At 37.0% G+C, this 21,634-nt stretch overlaps 1 protein-coding gene, 1 non-coding gene and 1 pseudogene across 2 annotated transcripts; 2 read left to right on the forward strand and 1 right to left on the reverse strand.

Moving 5' to 3' along the window:
- The first annotated feature begins 1,694 nt into the window (after positions 1-1,694).
- LOC122069317 lies at positions 1,695-7,794 on the forward strand (annotated as a pseudogene).
- A 1,765-nt stretch (positions 7,795-9,559) lies between these two features.
- On the forward strand, positions 9,560-9,631 carry TRNAW-CCA. The gene has a single exon. It is a non-coding gene; the product is annotated as a tRNA-Trp (tRNA).
- A 762-nt stretch (positions 9,632-10,393) lies between these two features.
- On the reverse strand, positions 10,394-16,265 carry LOC122069319 (lipase-like PAD4). The gene is made up of 4 exons (XM_042633309.1): positions 16,227-16,265; positions 15,783-16,119; positions 11,528-12,244; positions 10,394-11,419 (listed from the first exon to the last, which is right to left on the reverse strand). Exons 1-4 carry the CDS (start codon positions 16,238-16,240, stop codon positions 10,637-10,639), a joined length of 1,851 nt encoding a protein of 616 aa, XP_042489243.1. The 5' UTR covers positions 16,241-16,265; the 3' UTR covers positions 10,394-10,636.
- Positions 16,266-21,634: the final 5,369 nt, after the last annotated feature.

Genomic DNA, 21,634 nt, shown 5'->3' on the forward strand with positions numbered 1-21,634 from the left:
AAAAGTTCTTTTTTTTTTTCTCTCTCACAATCATACATGTGGAACAGGATCAAAAAATTCAGGATAAAGGATTAGTCAAGGTCGATACCATTTTGATCTCACCGCAAAGGACCATTTCATTCCCTTTTTTTGAACCATGGTGGAAAGTGGACGGAGAGAGAGGTTGGTTGGTAGAGGCAAGTTTTTTTTTTTTAGTAAAACCGAGCTGTGGTTACCTCTGCAGATTTGGAAAGACTTCATGGACTTCCTTTGATAGTTTTTCAAATTTTATTATTTTTTTTTTTCATTTTTGTACCGCATCATGTCCTCACTCGGTCATCTCTCAAGAAAAATAATCATGGGGTAAAGATTATTGTTCCTAAAAAACAAAATGAAGATTTGGATGTTTGGAAATTGAAAATTCATCCTTGCTTAAAAGGGTTATTTTGAAAGATGGTATGTCCTCATTGTAAATGTGAATGTGAATCAAGTCAGCATATTCTTCTTTTATCATATTCTTTTTTTCAAACATTTGTAGTTGGCGAGGCTTTTAGGATTAAGGACAAAGACTCTACAAACTACATCTCCTTTTGAACTATTTGAATCATTGGTTTTTTCATTTTTGTGGCTTAATTCAGATATTAATCGAGTCCTCTCTATTACGACTATAACACTGCATTTCCTATAGATTCATCGAAATAAGTGTGTATATCAGAATCAATCTCCTAATCCAACTCATGTTAATAATAGCCTGTTGAGTGTAATATGTTAGGTCATAAGTCACGATCTAACATTAATTTTGATTTCAAGTCCTTGATTGATAACTTGCATAATTATATGATGATCTTCCTATTATAACATGTGATGATAGTGTGGATTTTAACTCTTTTCATAATGGTTTGTCATCTATTGTTTTTTATAATGATGAATTCTTTTCTATTTCTTTGAATTTTGTTTTTAAAAGATCTATGCTGGCATCAAGGCCAGAAGTATCATGCAAGGTTTATCCCAAACAAGATCAAATTGGTACAAGAAGATAAAAGTGTGGATTAAAATTTGGGATTTTTGTAAATGGCTATCATAGGGATGTCAAGTTGGATGACCTTGCTTACAGGGCAATGGTTAAATTTTTTTTGATAACTCGATAACTATGTTTTTACTTTTATTTGTAATTTATTTCTTCTTCTCCTATCAAAAATAAAAAATAAAATTTGAATGACCTTGTGATAATTTTGATATTTTCCTAAAAAAAAAAAAAACAATTGTACCATGTGATTTAGGATGAGACAAGATGGAAATAATTAAACATATAAACTACAGACTTTATGGAGCATGGACTTTGCATTCCACTAAAAACCCAATCCCCCCTCCGTAATAAAAACTAGAATTGACATTTGTCTGAAATTTTCTGGAAACCTAAAATGTTTGAATATTTTAAAAAACAAGATATGAAGTTTATTGAATTCTCCATAATGCCCTTATTTCATCATCGATACATTTATTAATTGCTTCCTTCCATTAAAAAATACATAATCAATAGGGGTAATGTTGGAAACATAGTTTGGATTAGTTGATAATCAATGCTTAAACAAAAAAAAAAAAAAATGGCAGTCTCTTATTAGCATCATGGTTCCTACCCCTAGTGGTTTTCTTGTGGTTGTGGGCTCTTTGCTTGTGCATTGAACTACTATACACAGATACCTCTATGGGTTGCGATGGGCCAAAAGTGCATTTGTCAAGAGCATGGAATTGGTTCTTATGTTGCTTGTGGTGGTGGGCTTCATGCCGGTGCATTGAACCACTATTCACAAATACCTCCGGCTCAAGTTGTGGGTTGTTTATCTCGCTTTTAATGTGGAGTTGTATGTGATTACATAGTTTTCAACGCGGAGATATATGTTCGAGTTGTTACTTTCATGCTTAACGGGGCTACCAAGATTTCATTTTCTCATTCCTCCTTTATGAAAGTAGGTTGGGTGATAACTTATCTTGATGGTGGACGTAATGCATGTAGGATGCATTGGCTTGATTGATCTATATTGTACGTTAGGTAGACAGCCGGTACCTTATTATAGTCTGTGTTATAAGGATGTGGTTGATTTGTAGTTGTGTGTCAGGTTGACAGCCGGGACTTATTATGATTAGCCATAATCTGTCAATCTTTTTGCATGGACCCTTGAGCTCGTCTTTGCTTGGTATCCCCATGTAACCGATCCCATTAAATTGGGATAAGGTTTTGATTGTTGTTGTTGTTTGGTTCTTACTATCGAAGTCTTTGTACGTAATTCAATGTTTAAATATGAGGACTTTGCCTGTAATCTCTCTGTAACCCATTTTTTCATGGGAACAACCTGCTTTAATGTAACCTATTTAACCAACCACATATTTATTTATTTATTTGCCATAATTGTCTCCTTTCATTATATAAGTTAAACCAATAGCGGTAATGCTGAAAACATAGTTTGAATTAGTAAATAATTAATGCTTAATTATAGTATTTAAACCCCTCCGGTTAATGGATACTCATGTTTAGGTTTTAAACTTCACAAACGGAATAGGGTTCTACCATGGATTGTTTCATGCCCACCTAGAGTGATTGAAAAGAGAGGTGAAGAAAACCAGATGGATTCACAACCCTCATGTTACACCCCTGTCCAGACCATCTTAAGTATAACAACCATAACTTCATCCCAATTATAATATTCTGTCTATGCTTAACCCCTTATAATATTCTGTCTATACTCTATACTTACCCGTCTCTTATTTATTTCTTATCTTGGTGCATCAAGTAGGCAGTCGGCACTTTATTATTATCGGCCAATCTTCAGCATCTGCAAGTATATGTATATCTACATAAATAAAGATTCTCTGTTGTCCCTCACTGGAGAATTTTGACCACTTTGATTCTGTAGGCTCTCCAGATGGATAGGGAAGAGGAAAGTCTAGACAAGAGAGTCCATGCTCTTGGAGTTAATTTAGGAAAGAAGAGTCTAGACAGGAGAGTTCATGCTCTTGAAGTTGATTCAGGAGAGAAGCGTCTCAATGAGCTTGGTTACAAGCAAGAACTCAGAAGAGAACTGGTAATCTGATTTCCTGCCTATTTTATTTGCTTTAGACACAGTATTTGAGGATTTTCATAGTGGGTCTTTGCTTGGTTTCTGCAGTCTCTGTTGAAGACATTTGCTATTACGTTCTCAAGCATGGCACTTTTCACAGTGACCCCTTTGTATGGTTCAAGTATTCTTTATGCAGGGCCTGCACCTATGATATGGGGATGGGTGGTGGTTTTATTCTTATGGTAGCACTAATGATTCTGTGATCACTAAAGCCCCTTTCTTACCATTAGCAAGAACTTGTTTCAGTTGGATATCATAAGGGATTCTAACAACTGCTTCAAATACAGTATCAGGAATACCGCCTGTGGAACCTCAAATCGACGGGCTTATTAGCTAAATGGCAATTGGCACATACAATACGCCCAATCACTTCTCGTGGATTTTCACAGCCGCAGCTGACCTGGCCTATCTTTCTGATCCACTAGTACCGAACTGACCTACCGAGCGTACGATGGATGGAATTGCGTATTGATTGTCTCTCGGGATAGAATATAGTCTAGGGGTGGAAAGAAGAGCATATCTGATTGGGAGTCGCTTGTAAGTTATAAGGACAGTCGCCAGTGACTAATAGTATCAAATAGACAGAAGACCTGCTTGTGGGCCTTCTCTGCCTCTCCTTTGCAATAGTGCCTATTCCGCCAACTACGCTTGGTTGGTTAAACTGCCTTGAAGAACAGAAGCTGGAGCCTCTTCTCTTCTCTCCTCTCCTAGGTACGGCAATTGTAGATCATTAATTGGGAACAAATAGGAGCACCCGCCCTTGGTGTAGAGTAACCCGTCCGAAATGAAATAAGTGAGGGCTTAGTTGACTTTTTGTTTTCTCCGAGGCTTTCTTCAAGTTGGAAATGAATCAAACGGAAGAGGATAAACTCCTTGCTCACCCAGCCCACTAGAGAAACCAGCTAATCGAGGCGTAAGAATAGTTTGGTGGATTTCAGGTCAAGGGCGCCAGCGGTAGACTGATCCATTACAGCTTGGAGTTCTTCCCAGGGATGGAATTTCATTACCTCATCTCCAGTCGGTCCGTATGTTTCTAGCAAAAATCACTTATAAGAGGGAAAGGATTTTATATCACTGTTTCATATTTTGTTGAAATTAGACAATTTGTGTGTCCGTTAATATGATTAGATCACAGAATAACCCATTCGGCTTGTATGAACTCTTTATGCTCTCCTTATCCCGGATAAGTTGCAGGAACTTACCAAGAAATTAGGAAGATGACAAGCAATAAGTGCTTACAATGAACCTCAGTGGCTCTTGTGCAATGAAACAATATGAAACCAAGGTACAACCCTTTTCTTCATCTCTTGATAAGAGTGTTACTTGCAGAATGTTGAAAGAGTACCCTTATATCTTTCATATATTTCGAAAACAATCTAAACAGGAGTAGTAGAACCATTCATGAGGATTGTAGAAGATGGATTCCTACAATGATCCATGTCCACTCTACACCAATCCCTATTGCAATATGAGAAGTTTTTCTCTCTAAATTACCCTATATTCCCGGACAAAAAATTCTAGTAGCTTTGTTCACTTTTAGGAACTTCATTACCTTTGATTGCCAATTATTTCCTTAAAAATATTATTTGACAAATTTATAGCACTGATACTGTTATAGCATTGACATCAGACAGCTGGTTCACTTTACTTCTGGGCTGCTCATTTGGCTGGCCCCAGATGGGGTCCATTTGCTTCTTGGTGCTGTGGTTGGCTGGAAATAATCGGCATAATTTCTGCAGTAGCCGCACAGGTACTTCTTCTTCCTCATAACTTGTTTCTATTGAATCACCATCCAAAATGTGATCCCAATTATTACATGGTTTCTAGCTCATCTTCTGCTCCACTGCCAGGCTTATTCAGGGTCATTGATATTGCAAATCATCATTTTACTCTGTACTGGTACAAACAAGGGCGGCAGATACTTTGCTCCTCCCTGGGTGTTCTTATGCATGTATATAGTTCAAATCATCATATTGGCAGTACTCAACATATTTGCATTACAAGTTGTAGCCATTCTTGACATAATCTCAATAGGGTTGCAGGTATGCTTTGATCTGTAACCATATATTAAGCTATCATTTTCATGGGCCAGAGATTTCTCCCCCTCTCTATGGTACTCTATAGAGATGTCTCACACTGAGAAAGAGAGAGGAGACAAATAGAGAGTGTGAATCAGTAGAAAATTTCCTCCATCTCTTTCTACCACCCAAACTGCCAGCAGAAATTTCCAATAGAATCACCTTACAAGTCAATACACAGCACATTTGTTGGGTATAGAAAACTTCATCTGGACATACCCTTATGGATTCTGACTGTTAAGTATTTCCAGGGTTTCCTTGCCATACCCTCTTTCCATAATAGTCTGAACAATGGTTCTTAATAGATGTTTACGATCATTCACTTGGGGTGAGGGGATCTCAAAGTCAGACATGGGCCATAAAGGACAGTTCCTACCATTCAAATTGCATTGACAAGTATGTATCATGTGAACTGCACAGGTCTAGGGATATGCCTGAAACATCACCCTGCAATCAAACTGAGCTGATTTGATAAGAGATGTCAAATGATTCTGATAATCTCAACACTAGGCAGTCATTTTCTCTCTCTTCTCCTTCTTTCTCCATTCCCCATCCCACAAGGTATTCAAAGCTACCATTTGACAAAACGTGAACAGGAGTCCTTTCCTCTTTCTTCCTCTCACTGATTCTATATGTGTGTCACTGTTCAATAAATTCATTAGAGCTTTTGTGGGACAACTGTTAAGATCCTAACTTAGTACCATGAATTTGTTTCAAAAACCCGTCAAACCCATCGACACCCAAAAATATTGATGACTCACTTGCATATATACAAAATATCATGAGAGAGAGTCGTTTTTGCCATAGGTTTGGGTAAAAAAGAACCTGGGTGTGATCTTTTCTTCGCGGGAACAAGAAAAACCACCATCTTGCTCTTTTCCTTTCTTCGGTGCTACCTTTTTCTTTCCAAGGGATGGGCTTGGGCTGTCTAAGAACCTTTATTTTGAGGATGCCCGGGAACATCTCCTAGGTCAATTAAGGATCAAATGTTGGAACCTCATGGGTAAGGAGAAGGCAATGGAATTGATAGATAAATTCATAGACCTAGGTGGGATAGGAGAATTGATAAAGGGAACGGAGATGATGATAGAGGTCATACTGAGAAACATAAGAATTCTATAAGGGTACAACTCATATTTGAAATCTTCAGGGAAACTGTAAGACTGATTCAACGTACAGACCACAAATTTCTGAGAATGTTGTCAATGGAAGTTCTTCCTCGCAAGTACTGCATTTCTCCTATGTTTTACAGCTCTTTTTTATTTTCCCACCAAAAGACGTGCAGGTAATTGGTGGTCTGGCTGTTGTTATAATGCTCCCCTTGGTGGCACCTCATGCTCAATCTGCTTCTTATGTGTTTACTCATTTAAAGACATCTCCAGAGTTGACTGGCATCAGTAGCATACCCTATGCAGTGATTCTATCAGTACTTCTCAGTCATTACTGTTTGTTTGGGTTATGAGTCTTATGACACTGCTGCATATCTGACAGAGGAAACAAAAGATGCAGACATAACTGGCCCTACTGCAATTCTCTCAAGCATAGGAGTCATCTCATTGTTTGGAGGGGCTTACTACTTAGCTCTCACTTTCAGCATTCAGGTACTTCTATTACAAAGTATTACTGTTTGGGTAATATGTCCAGGAGAAATGCATAATATAATGACTCTAAAACTTTAATTTGTGTAGGATGTGAACTACTTATACGACCAGACCAATGAGACAGCTGGAGCACTTGTACCAGCACAAATAATCTATGATGCATTTCAGGGAAGGTTCCCTCACTCTGGAGGAGCTATAGTTTTCCTCTTCATCATATGGGGATCTTTTTTTCTTGGTTGCCTTTCTGTCAGTGCTAGTGCAGTCAGAGTAGTAAGAGAAACCAGCTTCTCCTTCTAATTCTATCTCATTTTCTTATTATCGTATTATTTTGTTTATCTTCAATTCCTATTCAGAAACATATTTACAGATATTTTATCTGTCATGAATTTTTCTAGGTGTATGCTTTGTCAAGGGATGGAGGAATTTCCTTTTCGTCAATATGGAGACGATTGCATCCAAAGTACAAAGTGCCAAAGAATGCAGTTTGGTTATGTGCAGCCATCTCCATTGTTGTGGGACTACCCCTTTTGAAGGTTAATGTTGTCTTCACTGCCATCCTTTCTATGAGTGCAGTTGGGTGGGTTGGTAGCTATGCAGTGCCAATTTTTGCAAGGTTGGTAATGGATGAGAAGAATTTCAAACCTGGACCATTTTATTTGGGAAGAATTAGAAGGCCAATTTTCCTAGTGACCTTCCTGTGGATATGTTATACCTGTTCAGTGTTTTTATTGCCAACTTACTACCCCATCATGTGGGATAATTTCAACTATACACCCATTGCTCTCGGTGTATCTTTGACATAATAATGTTGTGGTGGGTACTGGATGCAGGGAAATGGTTCAAAGGACCAGTCAGGAACATCAAGCTTCAGAATGGAAATGTTTAACATTCTCACAAATTGTCTAATGTCTACTTCATGCATTTGAAGCAGAGTATCAAATGAGAAAAGATATTCGATGAACAGAAAGAGAGAGGGCCATTTTTATGAATAAAAAAGAATGTGATCTGGTGAATAGCCAATTCACCAAAGGTTTTTTTTTTTTTTTTTTTTTTCGGTGGTATCCCACACAATTTGATGATGAGTTATACTAGAGGATAGATATATACAGATGGAGGAGAATCTCTGACAGTTGATCAGAAGAAGCAAGAGATGGAAACTTAGTTGTAAATTACATTTTGTTCTAGTTGAAACATTTTGGTTCATTCCAATATGCACGATATTCTCTCTACCAAAATATTGCTAGTTAATGTTGTGGTTATTTTGGTCAGTTTCAATCTGTTTCAGCTTGTTAGGGAAGTAGCTGAGGAATTGTCTTTGCGAAATAATTCCAGTTTAATATTTCAGTCATCTCCCTTTATTTCAATCTATTTTGGCTTAGCAGGGAAATTATAGCTACACTCCATCTCTCATTGCAAAATGGATTAGTATTCGATTGGTTCACTTCCAAAACACATATACAGGAATCTCTTATAATTGTTGTTGTCAACAAGTCTCCTATTAATTGAATAATAGCAAATTAGCAATAGAAGCAAGGCCATATCATTAGTATTAAACAGACATTACAAATTTTTTATATTTCATAATTGTAAGTTTCAATAAATTCTTTTCTATTTAATTTTAATCAATTCAACTAAATAATAAATTAAAAATTAAAAAACTTGAATTAGAAACAGTTCCAATACTAGGTACATTGCTTAAAATAATATGAAAAAAGATTTATGTGCCTACTTATCGTACATTTAGGACGACAAGAAACAAATAAATATCTGAGGAGGGTCTCCCCACCCCCAATTCTTAACCTTTTGAGGCAAAAATGTCCCAAATACATGCTAATGGCAATGTAGAATGAATATAAAGACAATGAAAGCAAAACAGAGAAACCAAAGTAATATAGGACAGAAACAATATCATTCCTCTGCATGGCGATATAAATTAGGCCAACCAAAGTAATCTAGACGCAGAAGGTAACATTAATGTTTTAGAAATCGGGATCAGATCAGCATCGGCAGTGGCTGATCCCGATTCTGACCAATCTAACTCGTTCAATCCTTGTGCGGAAACTAGGGTTAAGGGCATTTTTTGGCTGATTCTAACCGATCCCACTTATCAGATCCTTGTGCGGAAACTAGTGCTAGGGAATTTTTGGCTGATCCTGAGTTCCTGACCAAATCAGATCGGGATCGGATTCCAGGATTCAAATTCCAGGTTTTTAAACCCTGGGTAGCATACAATAACGTATGGATTAACAAAAAAAGAAGTTAAGATCATGAAAATACAATGAGAGTATATATGAGAAAGACTAACACAAGCTAAGCATCTCTGATGTTACTCCTAAAAAACAAAAAAGAATCATTAGATGGAGGAAATGAAACGATACTCAATATATGAACCCAAATGAATAAAGAAAGAAAGGATCAAACACAAATCATGTGTTAAAGAAACAGAAGCATACCTTCAATGTATATCGAAGCAGTGGCTGTATACCTAACCTAACTACCAAGCACAAAAGAGAAAAATAAAACCAAAATAGATTCAAAAAGGAGTGAATGAATAACGTACCCTAGAAATAGAACCATTCAAGAAAGGGATTTGGAGTCAAATCACAGCTGATCAGGTGAATTGCAGTACTACCCATACTCGATTCTCTGAATATTCTTATAGCTGAAGGGTTAAGATTTCTAATAAAACTCTGAAAAGAATCTATTGAGCTCCAAACCTTCAAGGCGAAACACCCACATATTTATTTATATACTTAAAAATTTATGGTGATAAATCATAACCGGTGGATCCGTGGCGCAATGGTAGCGCGTCTGACTCCAGATCAGAAGGTTGCGTGTTCGATTCACGTCGGGTTCAATCCCAATCCACCTTTCATTTTTTCTTCTTTCCCAGCACAGGCAGAGAGATCTCTGTAGTCATCCTATGTAAAGAGGGTTCTTGTGTGATCTATTTTAGGGTTCTTGTCATGTGCTTAGTTTCTAGATTGTTAATTTTTTAACTTTGATATCAGGCATCCTTCAACTTGATTGATGATCCATGAGGAATAAAATGTGCTAGACTCTTCACTTTTTTCAATAAAACGGATAGAATTGGGTTGGTCTGATCATGAGTCATGACTGGGTTGCAATACTCGAATCCAATCTATCTACCCTTTCTAACCCTCTTACACATTTACACAATTAAAGATAAACTAGTAACAGAGGAGCTGATGCTGCGGCTTCTCTAATGCATATAGACCAGGTTCTGTAGGAATGGTCAGGTAAACTACCCTCTTGGTTGAGCTAAAACAACTAGAACAGTGGCCTCCTAGTTTGTTTTTTCTTTCTCTTAGGAAAAATGAACTAGAGCAGATGGTTAAATCACAACTAAGACATCAATGGTCTGACTCCATTTAAAAACCAGGCTTGGTTAATCTGCCAAATTTGGTAGAACTAGTCAAAGACCAGCCAGAGCTAGAGGTTGTTGGCTTGTCAGAGATTAAGAGAAAAATAAAAAGAATTAAATAAGTTCTCCAGTGAAGTTTAATTGATTCTCAACTTCCCACTAGAGGAACCTAATAGAAAACAATTTAGTAGAAGAAAAAGCAGCAGAAATTGAACAAAAGTTATTTACAAAGACTATGTACACAAACTGAGGGCATTATTGTGCTTGGTAACACTTATTTCCTGGGGAAAGCAAAGGAACTAACTACATTTACTTACTGCTAACAGAGATACAGTAACAACATAACAGGAGTCTTTCACAAGAGGAACCTAACAGAAAAGCAATTTAGTACAAGAAAAAGCCACTGTAATTGAAGAAAAATTAATTACAGAAACTTCTATGTACACAAACTGAGGATATTCTTGTGCTTGCTAATACTCATTTCCTAGGGAACTGATAAGAGATTTGGGGAAACAAGTATTTTAACTCATTCCATTCTGCCACCCACAAACTATAGCTTGAATTCTTTGCCACAACATCTTTAGAAACCTCCTTGTTTTCAACTAATCGACTACTATATAATTCGAACTTGTTCAAGTTCTCCCAAAGTCTAATCAACTTTGATGGATCTTCCTCACTCTTTGCATTCTCTAAATAATCTCTTGCCTCCTCCACTTTTGCCCAAAAGCAAGAATCTGGTGTCAGCCCTGCATACTTGCTCCTCTTCCCATTATCTTCACCACCTTCTTTTCTATTCGCCCACCATCTATCAAAGATCACATATCTCCTCTCCCTCCCATACATCAGATAATGACCTTTGGTCTTGTGCATCCCAGTCCTATAATATTCTGCAATGTCTAAAGGCTCAACAAGGGTTTTGTAGAACTGAGATGCATTGACCCACTTTGCTCGTATGTGAAAATCATGAGGGAACTCATTACTGTCCAGCTTCTGAATTACATTGTCCCAAAAACCAGCGAGCTTGAGTCGGTTCATGTTCACCTTAAAGTCTCTCTTGGAAACTCCTCTGAACTTGAAGGAGTCATAGTAGCCCATTTGATCATCAGATTTGTCACACAGGGACTTATACCACTCAATTTCAGCTCTATATGGTGTTACCTTGGATAAACTAATGGCAAGGTAAGCACTATTCATGTTTGGTCTTCGACACATCTGTTTTGCCATCTTTAGGCATTCCTTGGCATGCTCAGCAACCAAGTCCTGCATTGATCCAGAAACAAAAGATAATTACATTTACATAGAATTTAATCTTTGTTGATTGATCATAACTTTATATAGAGGAAAGTGGAAAAAGGATAAAAAGTTTACCTGGCCTACTATCCCAGAGGCCTCCAATGCTAGTGAAATCCCAACTTCATAGCTTGAATCAGGAAGAACCCCTTCTGTGAAGCTTCTGCTTTTTAGAAACTGCAGTGAGATTTTCTCTACAGCTTCTCCATACTTGAGATGATCATCGATGATAGAATTCATCGAACTCCTTATAAACATCAAATGTAGCATTTGAACAACAGCTGTTGCATTCTCAACACAAACTGCTCCTTTTTCAGAACACAAAAGATAACTCCCAAATGGCCTATATGAACTCTTCATTGAACATTCTCCTTCTGCTGCCGCTGCTGCGACATGGCTCAAGATGTAATGGTAGAATTCAATTTTAGCCTCCTCAGGTAATTGCATTGCTAATTGACCCAACTGTGGAGATGTCATGGAGAACTGCCAAAGCTGTAGTAAATAGTTAAGTTGTTGACTAATGGAGGCTATTGGTGCAAAGAGTAGTCTTGGAACAATATCATCCTTTGAGACCACATGACAGAACTTGCCTCCCCATCCTTCTCTGAGAATTGCTTTCGAGAGAGACTCATTCCCTAACAGTGGAGACCCAAAGGTGATGCAGAGGACAGACAAGGGAGATGAAATTGAGCGTAAATGAGAGAGCAACCAAAGAGCTGCAAGAGAGGCAGTTGTTCCTCCAATTGAGTGTCCTGTAATAATCACTGCCTTGCTTCTGTTCATCACTGCCATCATCTACGCATACACAAACCAATTCAAAAAGTTGCTACTTGAACTGTATTAGGACTAAAAGTGAAGTTCTACTCGAATCCTAACAAGTGGTATCAGAGCTAAAGTGTGGCAACTTTAATGTAAGAATGGACGCGTATTTATTAAATTTGGCCCACATTCCCTAGGATTGGGTGAATGTTAATCTTGGAACAAATGGTTTGACCATGTTCAAACCGGCTTGATTTTCTTGCAGAGAAGATCTTATTGGTCATATCAAGTTCTCAACTACCTCCTCACTAAGATAAGAGAGAGGGAATCATCCATTACATTAGTGGGTTAATGTCAAACAATACAAATTGATCTCTCAATTGGGGGGTCTTCCTTGTATCAGTCAAATTATTTGAAATATGACCTTATCATTCTTTGCGACCTTGAGAGAAATGAACCAAAAGAAACCCGTTTTGGACCGCGTGAACTGTGAAGTGCCCATTGTATCCATGGATTGACTCAAGGGGGCTGGGAATTGTCAATTATTATGCCCATTGACTTCTAAATTGCTGCTTTTAGAATCTACACTGCTGCCCTTTTGTAGCTGGTGTTGGCAGTTGGCTACTTGGATGGGTGGTCTTTGATGATATCTGGTCCACAAGGGGCCCAACCTGTACCCTTTCCTGATCATTCAGCTCAAGACGAGAGCAGGAAATTCAAGCAACCCATCAAGGACTGAAGATTCCACCATTCAATAGCGTTGATAGCGGGTCAAGAAGAAGAACAAAGAATTTCAAGGAGAACAGAAGGAAGACATAGAGAGAGACCCTAGGCCGACCACCCTCTTTCTCCACCCCCTCTTTCTCCATCCTTCTACTCCACTCATTTATGATTATGACACTTACATTAGTGGACCTTCTTGAGTGGATTTAGAGAGAGAGAGAGAGAGAGTGGGAACATGTCCATTGGGGAACAATCCTTGGTGTCTTCTGTGTGAACACCAATGTGAATGCAAATCAGAAGTCTAAAGGTACAGTGAGATGAAAGGATAGGTTATTATTATTATTCTTATTATTTTAAGGGAGAGTTTTTGCTGTGAGTTGTTCACACTTTCACAAAAAGCCAATGCCAGTAGGTGTCTACGAAGAAGTATTAATGGAGACGTCATTTTTTATTTCATGGGAGATAGCTGGGCCAAGCATTTCGTCTCCTATGTGTTTGGCCATAATGACCACACTCTTGACTCTTCCATAGAAACCCTTTCCCCTTATTTTAATGAACTTTCTTACCCTTGCATCTCATGATTTTACAATCACTGAACCATACATACAACAACTTACAAGCTTATATGTTCCCTTAACCTTAGAACAATTAAAAAAGAAAAAGAAAAAGACAAGCGTGTATCCCAAAAAACAAACTGGTTCAGAAAGCTTCGATCAAACCGGCTCTGTTTCTTACCAATAAAATATTTTTTGTGAGTTATAAACCTTCCCTTATGGATCAATGCTAAAATAATTATCTCAACCCCCTTCCTAGCATTAGCGTTAATTATTTAATTAAAGGATTAATCAAGATGGATTAAAGTTGGTCCAGACACCTTGATTAATAAAAAAAATTAATTAATTAAGAGATTAATAAAGATTATTAGGGCCAACTGACTACTAGTTTAGAGGTATTCCTTCATAGTTCATGCCAACCTAAAGGTGAAATTGATGACATCCAATCCAAGTCTCAGAAGAATCCTTTTAAGTATCATTCAATCAATTGAGTGAAGAAGAGAAGGGATTTTGGTTATGGATGAGCAGAGTTGCGGCTGCAAATAATGTCTGAAAGTGGGCCTGGGGGATGATGGGTCAATGTCTATATGGGCCCATTGACTTACCAGTTGGTCTTGCCCTGACTGACTGACTGACTGACTGACTGGTATGTATTTTGATTTGCTATTGGACGGTTGAAATTCACTTGGGTCTATGAGGGGCCAACACCAACCCGAACCTGTAGCCGACACAAGATGCTCAAGCGAGTTTCACACTTCCCAACGTTCTTAGGGTTAGGTAAGCTCATGGCTAGTGGTGGGAACGAGTAGAATTCATGATAATTTAAAAAAAACAGAAGAAAGAATGTTACCCGTTTGCAACATGCGTGCATAGGGAAGGGCACTGACGAAAAGCGTTCTTTCTCCCATTTAAAAAAGTAGTATGATTGGGAAACAAAAGATAAAATAAATAAATTATTATGATCATAACTACATCAATTATAACTTTTGCCCTTTTTGATGGTTCTAGGATATAGATAGAAAGAGAGAGATCCTGACATTAATTAGTTATAACTTTTTTATCAACGGTTTTAGATAGAAAGATAGAAAGAATTAGGTCAATTGTTCAGAATTTTTCCTCCTAAAAAGACACCCTTTTGGAAATGCTTCCAAATATAGTGAGATTTAGGGGTAAGTACTTTGGTAGCTCTTTTCTACTTCCACTATGCTTTAACTACTTAGAATCGATATTTAAATTGCATTCAATTGATTTCGATTCGATTTATATTGAAATTGGTTGGAGTCGGTTTAGAATCTATACGAAAACTATCAAAATTGATAAAAAACTACAAAAATTATATGAATAGGCCGATTCAAATCAAGAAGATTAAGATCAGAGTATTTGCGATTAAGTAGTCATAACATTCTTAATCAAAAAAACCAAGCCATCAAGGTAAGGGCCACAGATTCCCTACAGTTCCATCTGATTACAAAATAAAGGGAAAGAGAAGGGAGTTTAAACTTTAAAGATTTGTTTTTTAGTTATTATTGTGTAATTACCTTCAACTCTTACTCAATATACCTACTGGTGGAACTGGAATGGAGTAGTGCCATAGGCACTTAGATCTTGATTTTGAGACTCTATATCACACCTAACATTCTCCCTTTGTATCCCCTTTGTATCTTCCAACACCCACCCAATTCATCAAATTTTCAAAATGAAATAATTATCAAAAAAATTGATTGCAAAACTTAGTAAATTTTAATAATAAAAATTAAAATATTTTAGAGTTAGTTACACAATCATGTTCATGTCAAGTAAAAATACAAAATTTTAAGTTATTTTTGGGAGGGTGATAGGTATTCTATCAGTATAAGGAGGGAACCGCACTAGTGAGGACACATGATGGAATATCAGAGAGATAAATAGTAGGTATGTGCTAGCTTACTATATACCGGTGGCATACCCAATCTTTTTTCATTTTTTATTTTTTATTTAATCTTACTTATTTCTATTTATTTCCTTGGAAACCAGTAGCCTCAGGTGTTATATTATTGAATTTTTTTATAGATCAGAAACCTTATAATCTAAAGTATAATCAATGCAAGACTAAGCATATTCTAAGAAAAAAAGAACTATATTATCAAATTTAAGAGAGAGATCACCCAGGAATTTGTAGAAATCATTTCAAAACCATTAAGAGAGAACTAATTAAGTAAGCTTACCAGCTGGTAATGAAAATTAAAACTTGAAAACAAGTTTAGAGAAATAATGAGAAAAGAAAACTATATATATATATATATATATATACACTTTACCTGACTCTGGAAGATTCGACTGTGAGACATATTTAAGAAGATATTGAAGAACCCTGAATGAACCATAGCAGGCTCTTCTCCATCTTCTCTATTGAAGGAAGATGAAAAAGGGCCATTACTAACTCCATCAGATTCAAAAGCCACCAAATTATCTCCGCATGAGTTATCTCCGGTGACCAATTGTACGCCGGAAAAAGCTACATAACCCACGTCTCCGATTTGATCTACGATGAAACTATGAGGCGCCGTAGTGTTGGCAAGGTTGCAAAGCTTCCATGATTCTGTTAGCAATGGTGTCGAAGCAAGAAACTCTGCTAAGGTCTCACTAGTCTCAAACCTGCCATTAACAGTTATAAGAGAGAGAAGTTTAGAACCAATCAAGTAACTGGGCTTCATAACACACCCAGATAGGGAAACTAGATACTATTCACAGTAGCTGCTTACATTTCACCTCCCATGGCTGCTTCTTCTTCTTCTTCTTCTTCTTGGTTGTGGGTTATGAGGGTCGAGTAGCGTGGGAGATTTTAAATGGTTTAGTGTGGTGAAAACGATAGCCTTTTTGTGGTCCCCCATGGTAATAGTTAATCTGACTCCTTTTGATCAAGTCTTATCTATTGCTTTTGGATTGGCGTGTGGAAGGGTCTAGGATCTCTCTCTCTCTCTCTCTCTCTCTCTCTCTCTCTCTCTCTCTCAACAGTAGAGAGGTCAAATTTTGATTTTCTTAGTAAAGACTAAGAGGATATGAAGATTCTCCGCGTTAACCTTAGGATACTCATTATCAATTGTACATACCATGTAGAAGGAAGAGACGCGTTTGCGTCTTAGATGGGAGCTCTCCTAAGGTTTAATTAATTCTTAATTACCATAAAAGTCCAAAGACTTAATTAATTAACTGGTTCTTCTTTCTTACATCATTATATAATTAAAAAAAAAAAAACCCTTCTTTCCACTGTGCATTGAAAACCCCAAAAAGTTGGGGCTAAATAGCCTTTGAAATTAGGTGTGTCAAATGGTCGGTTTGATCCTGTTTTGATTGGGTCGATAATATCTGAAATAAAAGCTGACTCAATAAAGAAGGGTTCGATTGTTTCGATTTTATCTTACCTGGCTGTTAACGATTTGATCCGATTTGATTTAGGTTTACCATGTATATATATAGAGAGAGAATTTACTATCACTCCCCTATACTTTATCTATATTTATTAAATTTTCTTACTTTTTTTTTTTATGAGTATTTCCCTGTTTTTGAACTTTTACATCTCTTTCTTTTTTGTACTTCTTAAATATCTAAACTACCCCTCTCATTTTACTCGTAACTGGTTAAACCTTTAGCCAAAAAAAACAAAGTAACTAGTTAAACAAGTGAAAACAGTGGGACCGATTTGTTCCTCCACCTAAGGTAGCCCAACAGAGACCTCCAAACCTTAATCATCAGTGACCTGCTGCGTCAATCTGTTGGCATCTCCTTCAGGAGGTCGACAAATAAGTTGCTTCCGGCCATAGATTTCTCCATGAACTCCGCCTGAACCTCCATGGTCACAAACTGTTTCTCGAATTGGTCCATCTTCTCTCACATCTCACCAGCTTCTATGTGTTTCCCATGGTGATGAATTGTTCGATCAATCGATGATCTCTCTGTTGGTGTTAGGACTTAACCCTGAAATGGAAGTTGATTGGATTTCCAGCAGCTGAAGGCCAACAAACTGTCAGAGGGTTGCGGACAACGAGGGGGAAATGCAGAGGCGTTGGGATCTCCAACCCATTTCGCTTTTTATATGGTTCTCTTGTATCTGTATAGATGGTATCGGGGCTGGAATCATGGTTTTCACAACCTTCGTTAAATTGTTCTCTTGAATTTGTAGCAACGGAATCGGAGAGGGAATCATGGTTTTAACAACCTTATGTTAAATTTAAAGGCTATTTGAATATAGATCTTGTAGCAACATTTCTTTCTTACGATTGAACTCTATTATTTTCCTTCTCTTTCTCCCCTTCTAGTGCTGCGGTTCTTGGGTTTTGATTCATATGGGTGGTTTGAGGTAAATCTTTTGGTGGGTTGGTGATTGCAAGGTTTTCCTATCTGTGTAAAATAATTTTTAAATGTTTTGAGTTTGGGATTGAAACCCTAGAAATTATGTCCCTTATTTGCTTTGACGATCAGTTTTATCCCACTGGAAAGGTGTTCCGTACTTTTGTTTGATCAAATTGAGGACATGGAGGGAAGAATGAGGAGATAGAGGAAGAGAGGCTGTAGAGGGGTTAGAGAGCCAGGAGACATTGACCCAAGGGAAGTTGACTAGGTTTGACGGGATATGGTAATCGGTTTTGTTATTTTTGTGTTTTTGCAAGAGATACGCCATTAGGATAGCTTGGATCATACTGGTGTAGGGTTGCTTTCAGACTTCTTTGAAGAAGAAGAAGAAGAAGAAGAAGAAGAAGAAGAAGAAGAAGGGGAAGGAGGGAGAGAACAGAAAGGGGAAGAGAAGTGAATAACATGTTAACAAGGAAAAAGGAAGGGTAATCTGGGTATTTAAAAAGAGTAGGAGAGCGGGGGAGTATCAGTAAAAAAAATTAAAGGTAAAGGAGTTTTAGTAAATATAGGTCCAAGTGTATGGGAGTGATAGTAAATTCTTCCCTATATAGTTATGAAAAAAATATGTTTTTTATTTTTTTATTTTTAATTTTGTTGGTTTAATTGTTATGAATTTTATATGGATCCAGTGTAATCAAGTTTTCAGCCGATTCCATAGTACCCAAAACTAAACTTGACCCAATATGAAATTGGTTCATTTTAGTTGTGTTCAATTGGTATGACTGGTTCGGTTCAAGATTTGATACCCCTACTTTAAATGAATCGTTCAAAGAGTTCCTGTACTTGCCACCCTCATTTATGTCATGTGGACATATAACATGGTAATTTTGACTTTTGGAAAGAGAGAAACGTCATTTAAATTAATCACTTGTCAAATTTCATCAAAATCTAATTTAGTCAAACACACTTCCATGTATATCCATCAATGCTTAAAGAACTAGAGAGTCGAGACCACTACTTTACCATCCTCCTATATGTAGACCCAATATTTCAAAGTTTTATTTTGTCAGTTTGACAAACTCCATTGCTTCTGAATTTTAATGTGAGGAACAAAAATTAAGATAGGTCTACAAAAGTTAGGTAGCACATAAAACGACATACCAACAAAATACTTAAACCACAAATGTAACATCAAAATCTTCCTATGAGAGGTTCACATTTTCAGTGTCTTTGTCATTTTTTGTTAAAATCTCTGAAGGCCAACAAGGCTGCATCAGTCCACATAAAAAAAGGTCATAGATTGGTGCAAGTCCTGTTTAATTTTGTTGGGTCCTATGAAAGGTGGATTGGAGTAATTGTTGGTCCCAACATTCTCCATCCTGATCAGCATGAAGGAGCTAGGTATCCACCCCTCAAAATAAAATATTTTCCCACGTTTTCATAATTGTAACTTAGGTCCCAGCATCACAGCATGAGATGGCGGCCCACTCAATATAGCTATGAACAAGGTGAATACAAGACATTAATAAGGGTTACTTTGAAGATATATTGAATTGTTCATAATTTGTGATATTCTATGGAGTAAAATGATACCAATTATAGTGTCTGTGAGTAGAATCAGATCAAGATCCAGTTCACTTCAAGATCCGGTTCATAAAAGGAGCATTCAAATGGAGCTCCACCAATCTATTAGCCCTAGCTGACCAAATCTCTAAAAATAAAAGGTCTAACAAAAAAGAGACCAATTTTTTATTGTGATTAAAATCTCTGCTTTTATTTCTCTCATCTTTTATTTATCCCTCGTGTGTGATTGTCTCTAAGGCTTCGTTTGGTTGTAAGGGGAATGCAATTTTTTTATGTAAAGTGAAATTTATTTTCCAAGGAAAATAAATTTTGATGTTTGACTGCAGGGAAAATATATTTTCCATGTGAAAAAAATTTCACTTAAACATTAAAATTTTTATTTTCAATTTCCGACCAAAATAGGAAGAAAAATGAAAACCCTACTCACGATCTCTTTCTCTCACCCTCTCGCGACTCACCACCCCTCCCCTGTTCCCTCTCTGCGTCTCGTCGGCCGATGTTCAGTCTCTCGAGCTCTCGCCTACAGGCGTTGGAGTTGGATTTGGCAGTGTTACCATTCACTCTCGGCCGCAAAGTCGTATTTTCTCGGTTTCAGGTGAGATCTCCATTCTTTCCAGCTAAAAGCCTTTGGTTTCATTTTTCCTTCTCTACTCATATGTGGGAGAAACGAAATAACAAAATGTAAATGGGAAGAACTGGATTTAAATTTCATGTTTTCTTCTTAGTAATAGACCGGTTTGGGTTTAATCGGTCTCTAGAGAAGTGGGTTTCTTGGGTTTTATGTCTTTAAATAAGCCTTATCTTGATTTTTATTGGTTCTCCATTATTAACTCTTTCGATATTTCTATTCATTCCTGTGGCTGAAAGGTGAAATAATCTGACAGATTTTATTGGGTGATTGATGAGTATGTTGGTTTTATGCAACACTGAGTTCTTGAATGTTTGGTGAAGTGAATGAACTCTGAACACGACAGGAAATTACTAAGTTATATGTTGTAGCTTATCAACTTAGAGAAGTGCTCATGTGGCCCCATTCTATTGTTTCTATAGGGCGGTATTGGAAAGTAGGAATCACCTCTTCTTTGAATGTGGTTTTACTTATCAAATTTGGGATGCCATCAAGCTCATTTCCCCTCTTGTATGTCGAGGACTATCATTTCTAAGGAGGCTGAATGGATGGCAAAGGAGTTTAGGGGAGATCTTATACTAACAGATCTATTGTTTTCACTTCCACCAACGGTTCTGGATTTGAAGAAGATTTAGCAATCACTGAAGAGAAACATTAGTCAGAACTTAATGCAGCTAAAGCACAATAGACAGAGGTTTACACTTTTCTGATTGTTGTTTATATTTTAAAGAAGAGTAGTCAAATGTACTGTGTGTGTTTGTGGCTATATGTGTGTGTGTGAGAGAGAGAGAGAGGAGTGATTCTTTTTTTCTATTAATCATTGTTGTGTGCACTGCATTACATCTTTGTTTTGTAAGATCAAGTCTTAATCATGCAAACCGCACTTAACTTTTAGACATGAAGAACAAATGCATAGTTGACAGTTCAATCAAACAATTGTAGTTTCACAGTGTTTTAGTTGAAAACAAACTTCTAATATGATCACTGATCAGACTTTCTAAAGCTCAACTAGTATATCCTAAGCTCATATTGGTCTAAGCTTACTTCGTTTTTACTGTTAAGTGTGGCAACTCCAAATACCAAGTAATGATAAGAGCTACAGGGAAGATGAGCTCAAGGTTAGATTTGGGTTTTTGGACTTATTGAAAAGTTTATGAAATAGGGGTAGTGGAACTGTTATATGGTGTTGAACCTCATCTGTAACTTTCCTATCCATAGTAGTTGTTAATCAACCAATCAAGAGAAAAAGATTGTTGAGAGCACTTAATCTTTTTAACTTTTTTATTGATGATCCACTTAGCATTTGCAGGGTTAAGAAAAGGTGTCAGTGGCAATTAAAGAATACCTTATTTTTAATCAGGTGGGGTTGATCAATGATTCCTCTATAAGAAAATTCGTTTGCCTCTTCTAGTAAATATATATAGCATCTTTAACTTTTTAAAATTTTACATCTATTTTACATCCAACCAAACAACTTTGCGAAATGAATTTCACTTTACTATTGTTGCAATCAAATGATTCAAAAAGGAAAAAAAAATTCATTCACTTCCTTTCCCTCCTTTCCCTTCATTTTCATTCTCTTCCCATTTTCCTTGCAACCAAACGCGG

This window comes from Macadamia integrifolia, unplaced genomic scaffold (assembly GCF_013358625.1).
Source record: "Macadamia integrifolia cultivar HAES 741 unplaced genomic scaffold, SCU_Mint_v3 scaffold577, whole genome shotgun sequence".
Lineage (NCBI taxonomy): Eukaryota > Viridiplantae > Streptophyta > Magnoliopsida > Proteales > Proteaceae > Macadamia > Macadamia integrifolia.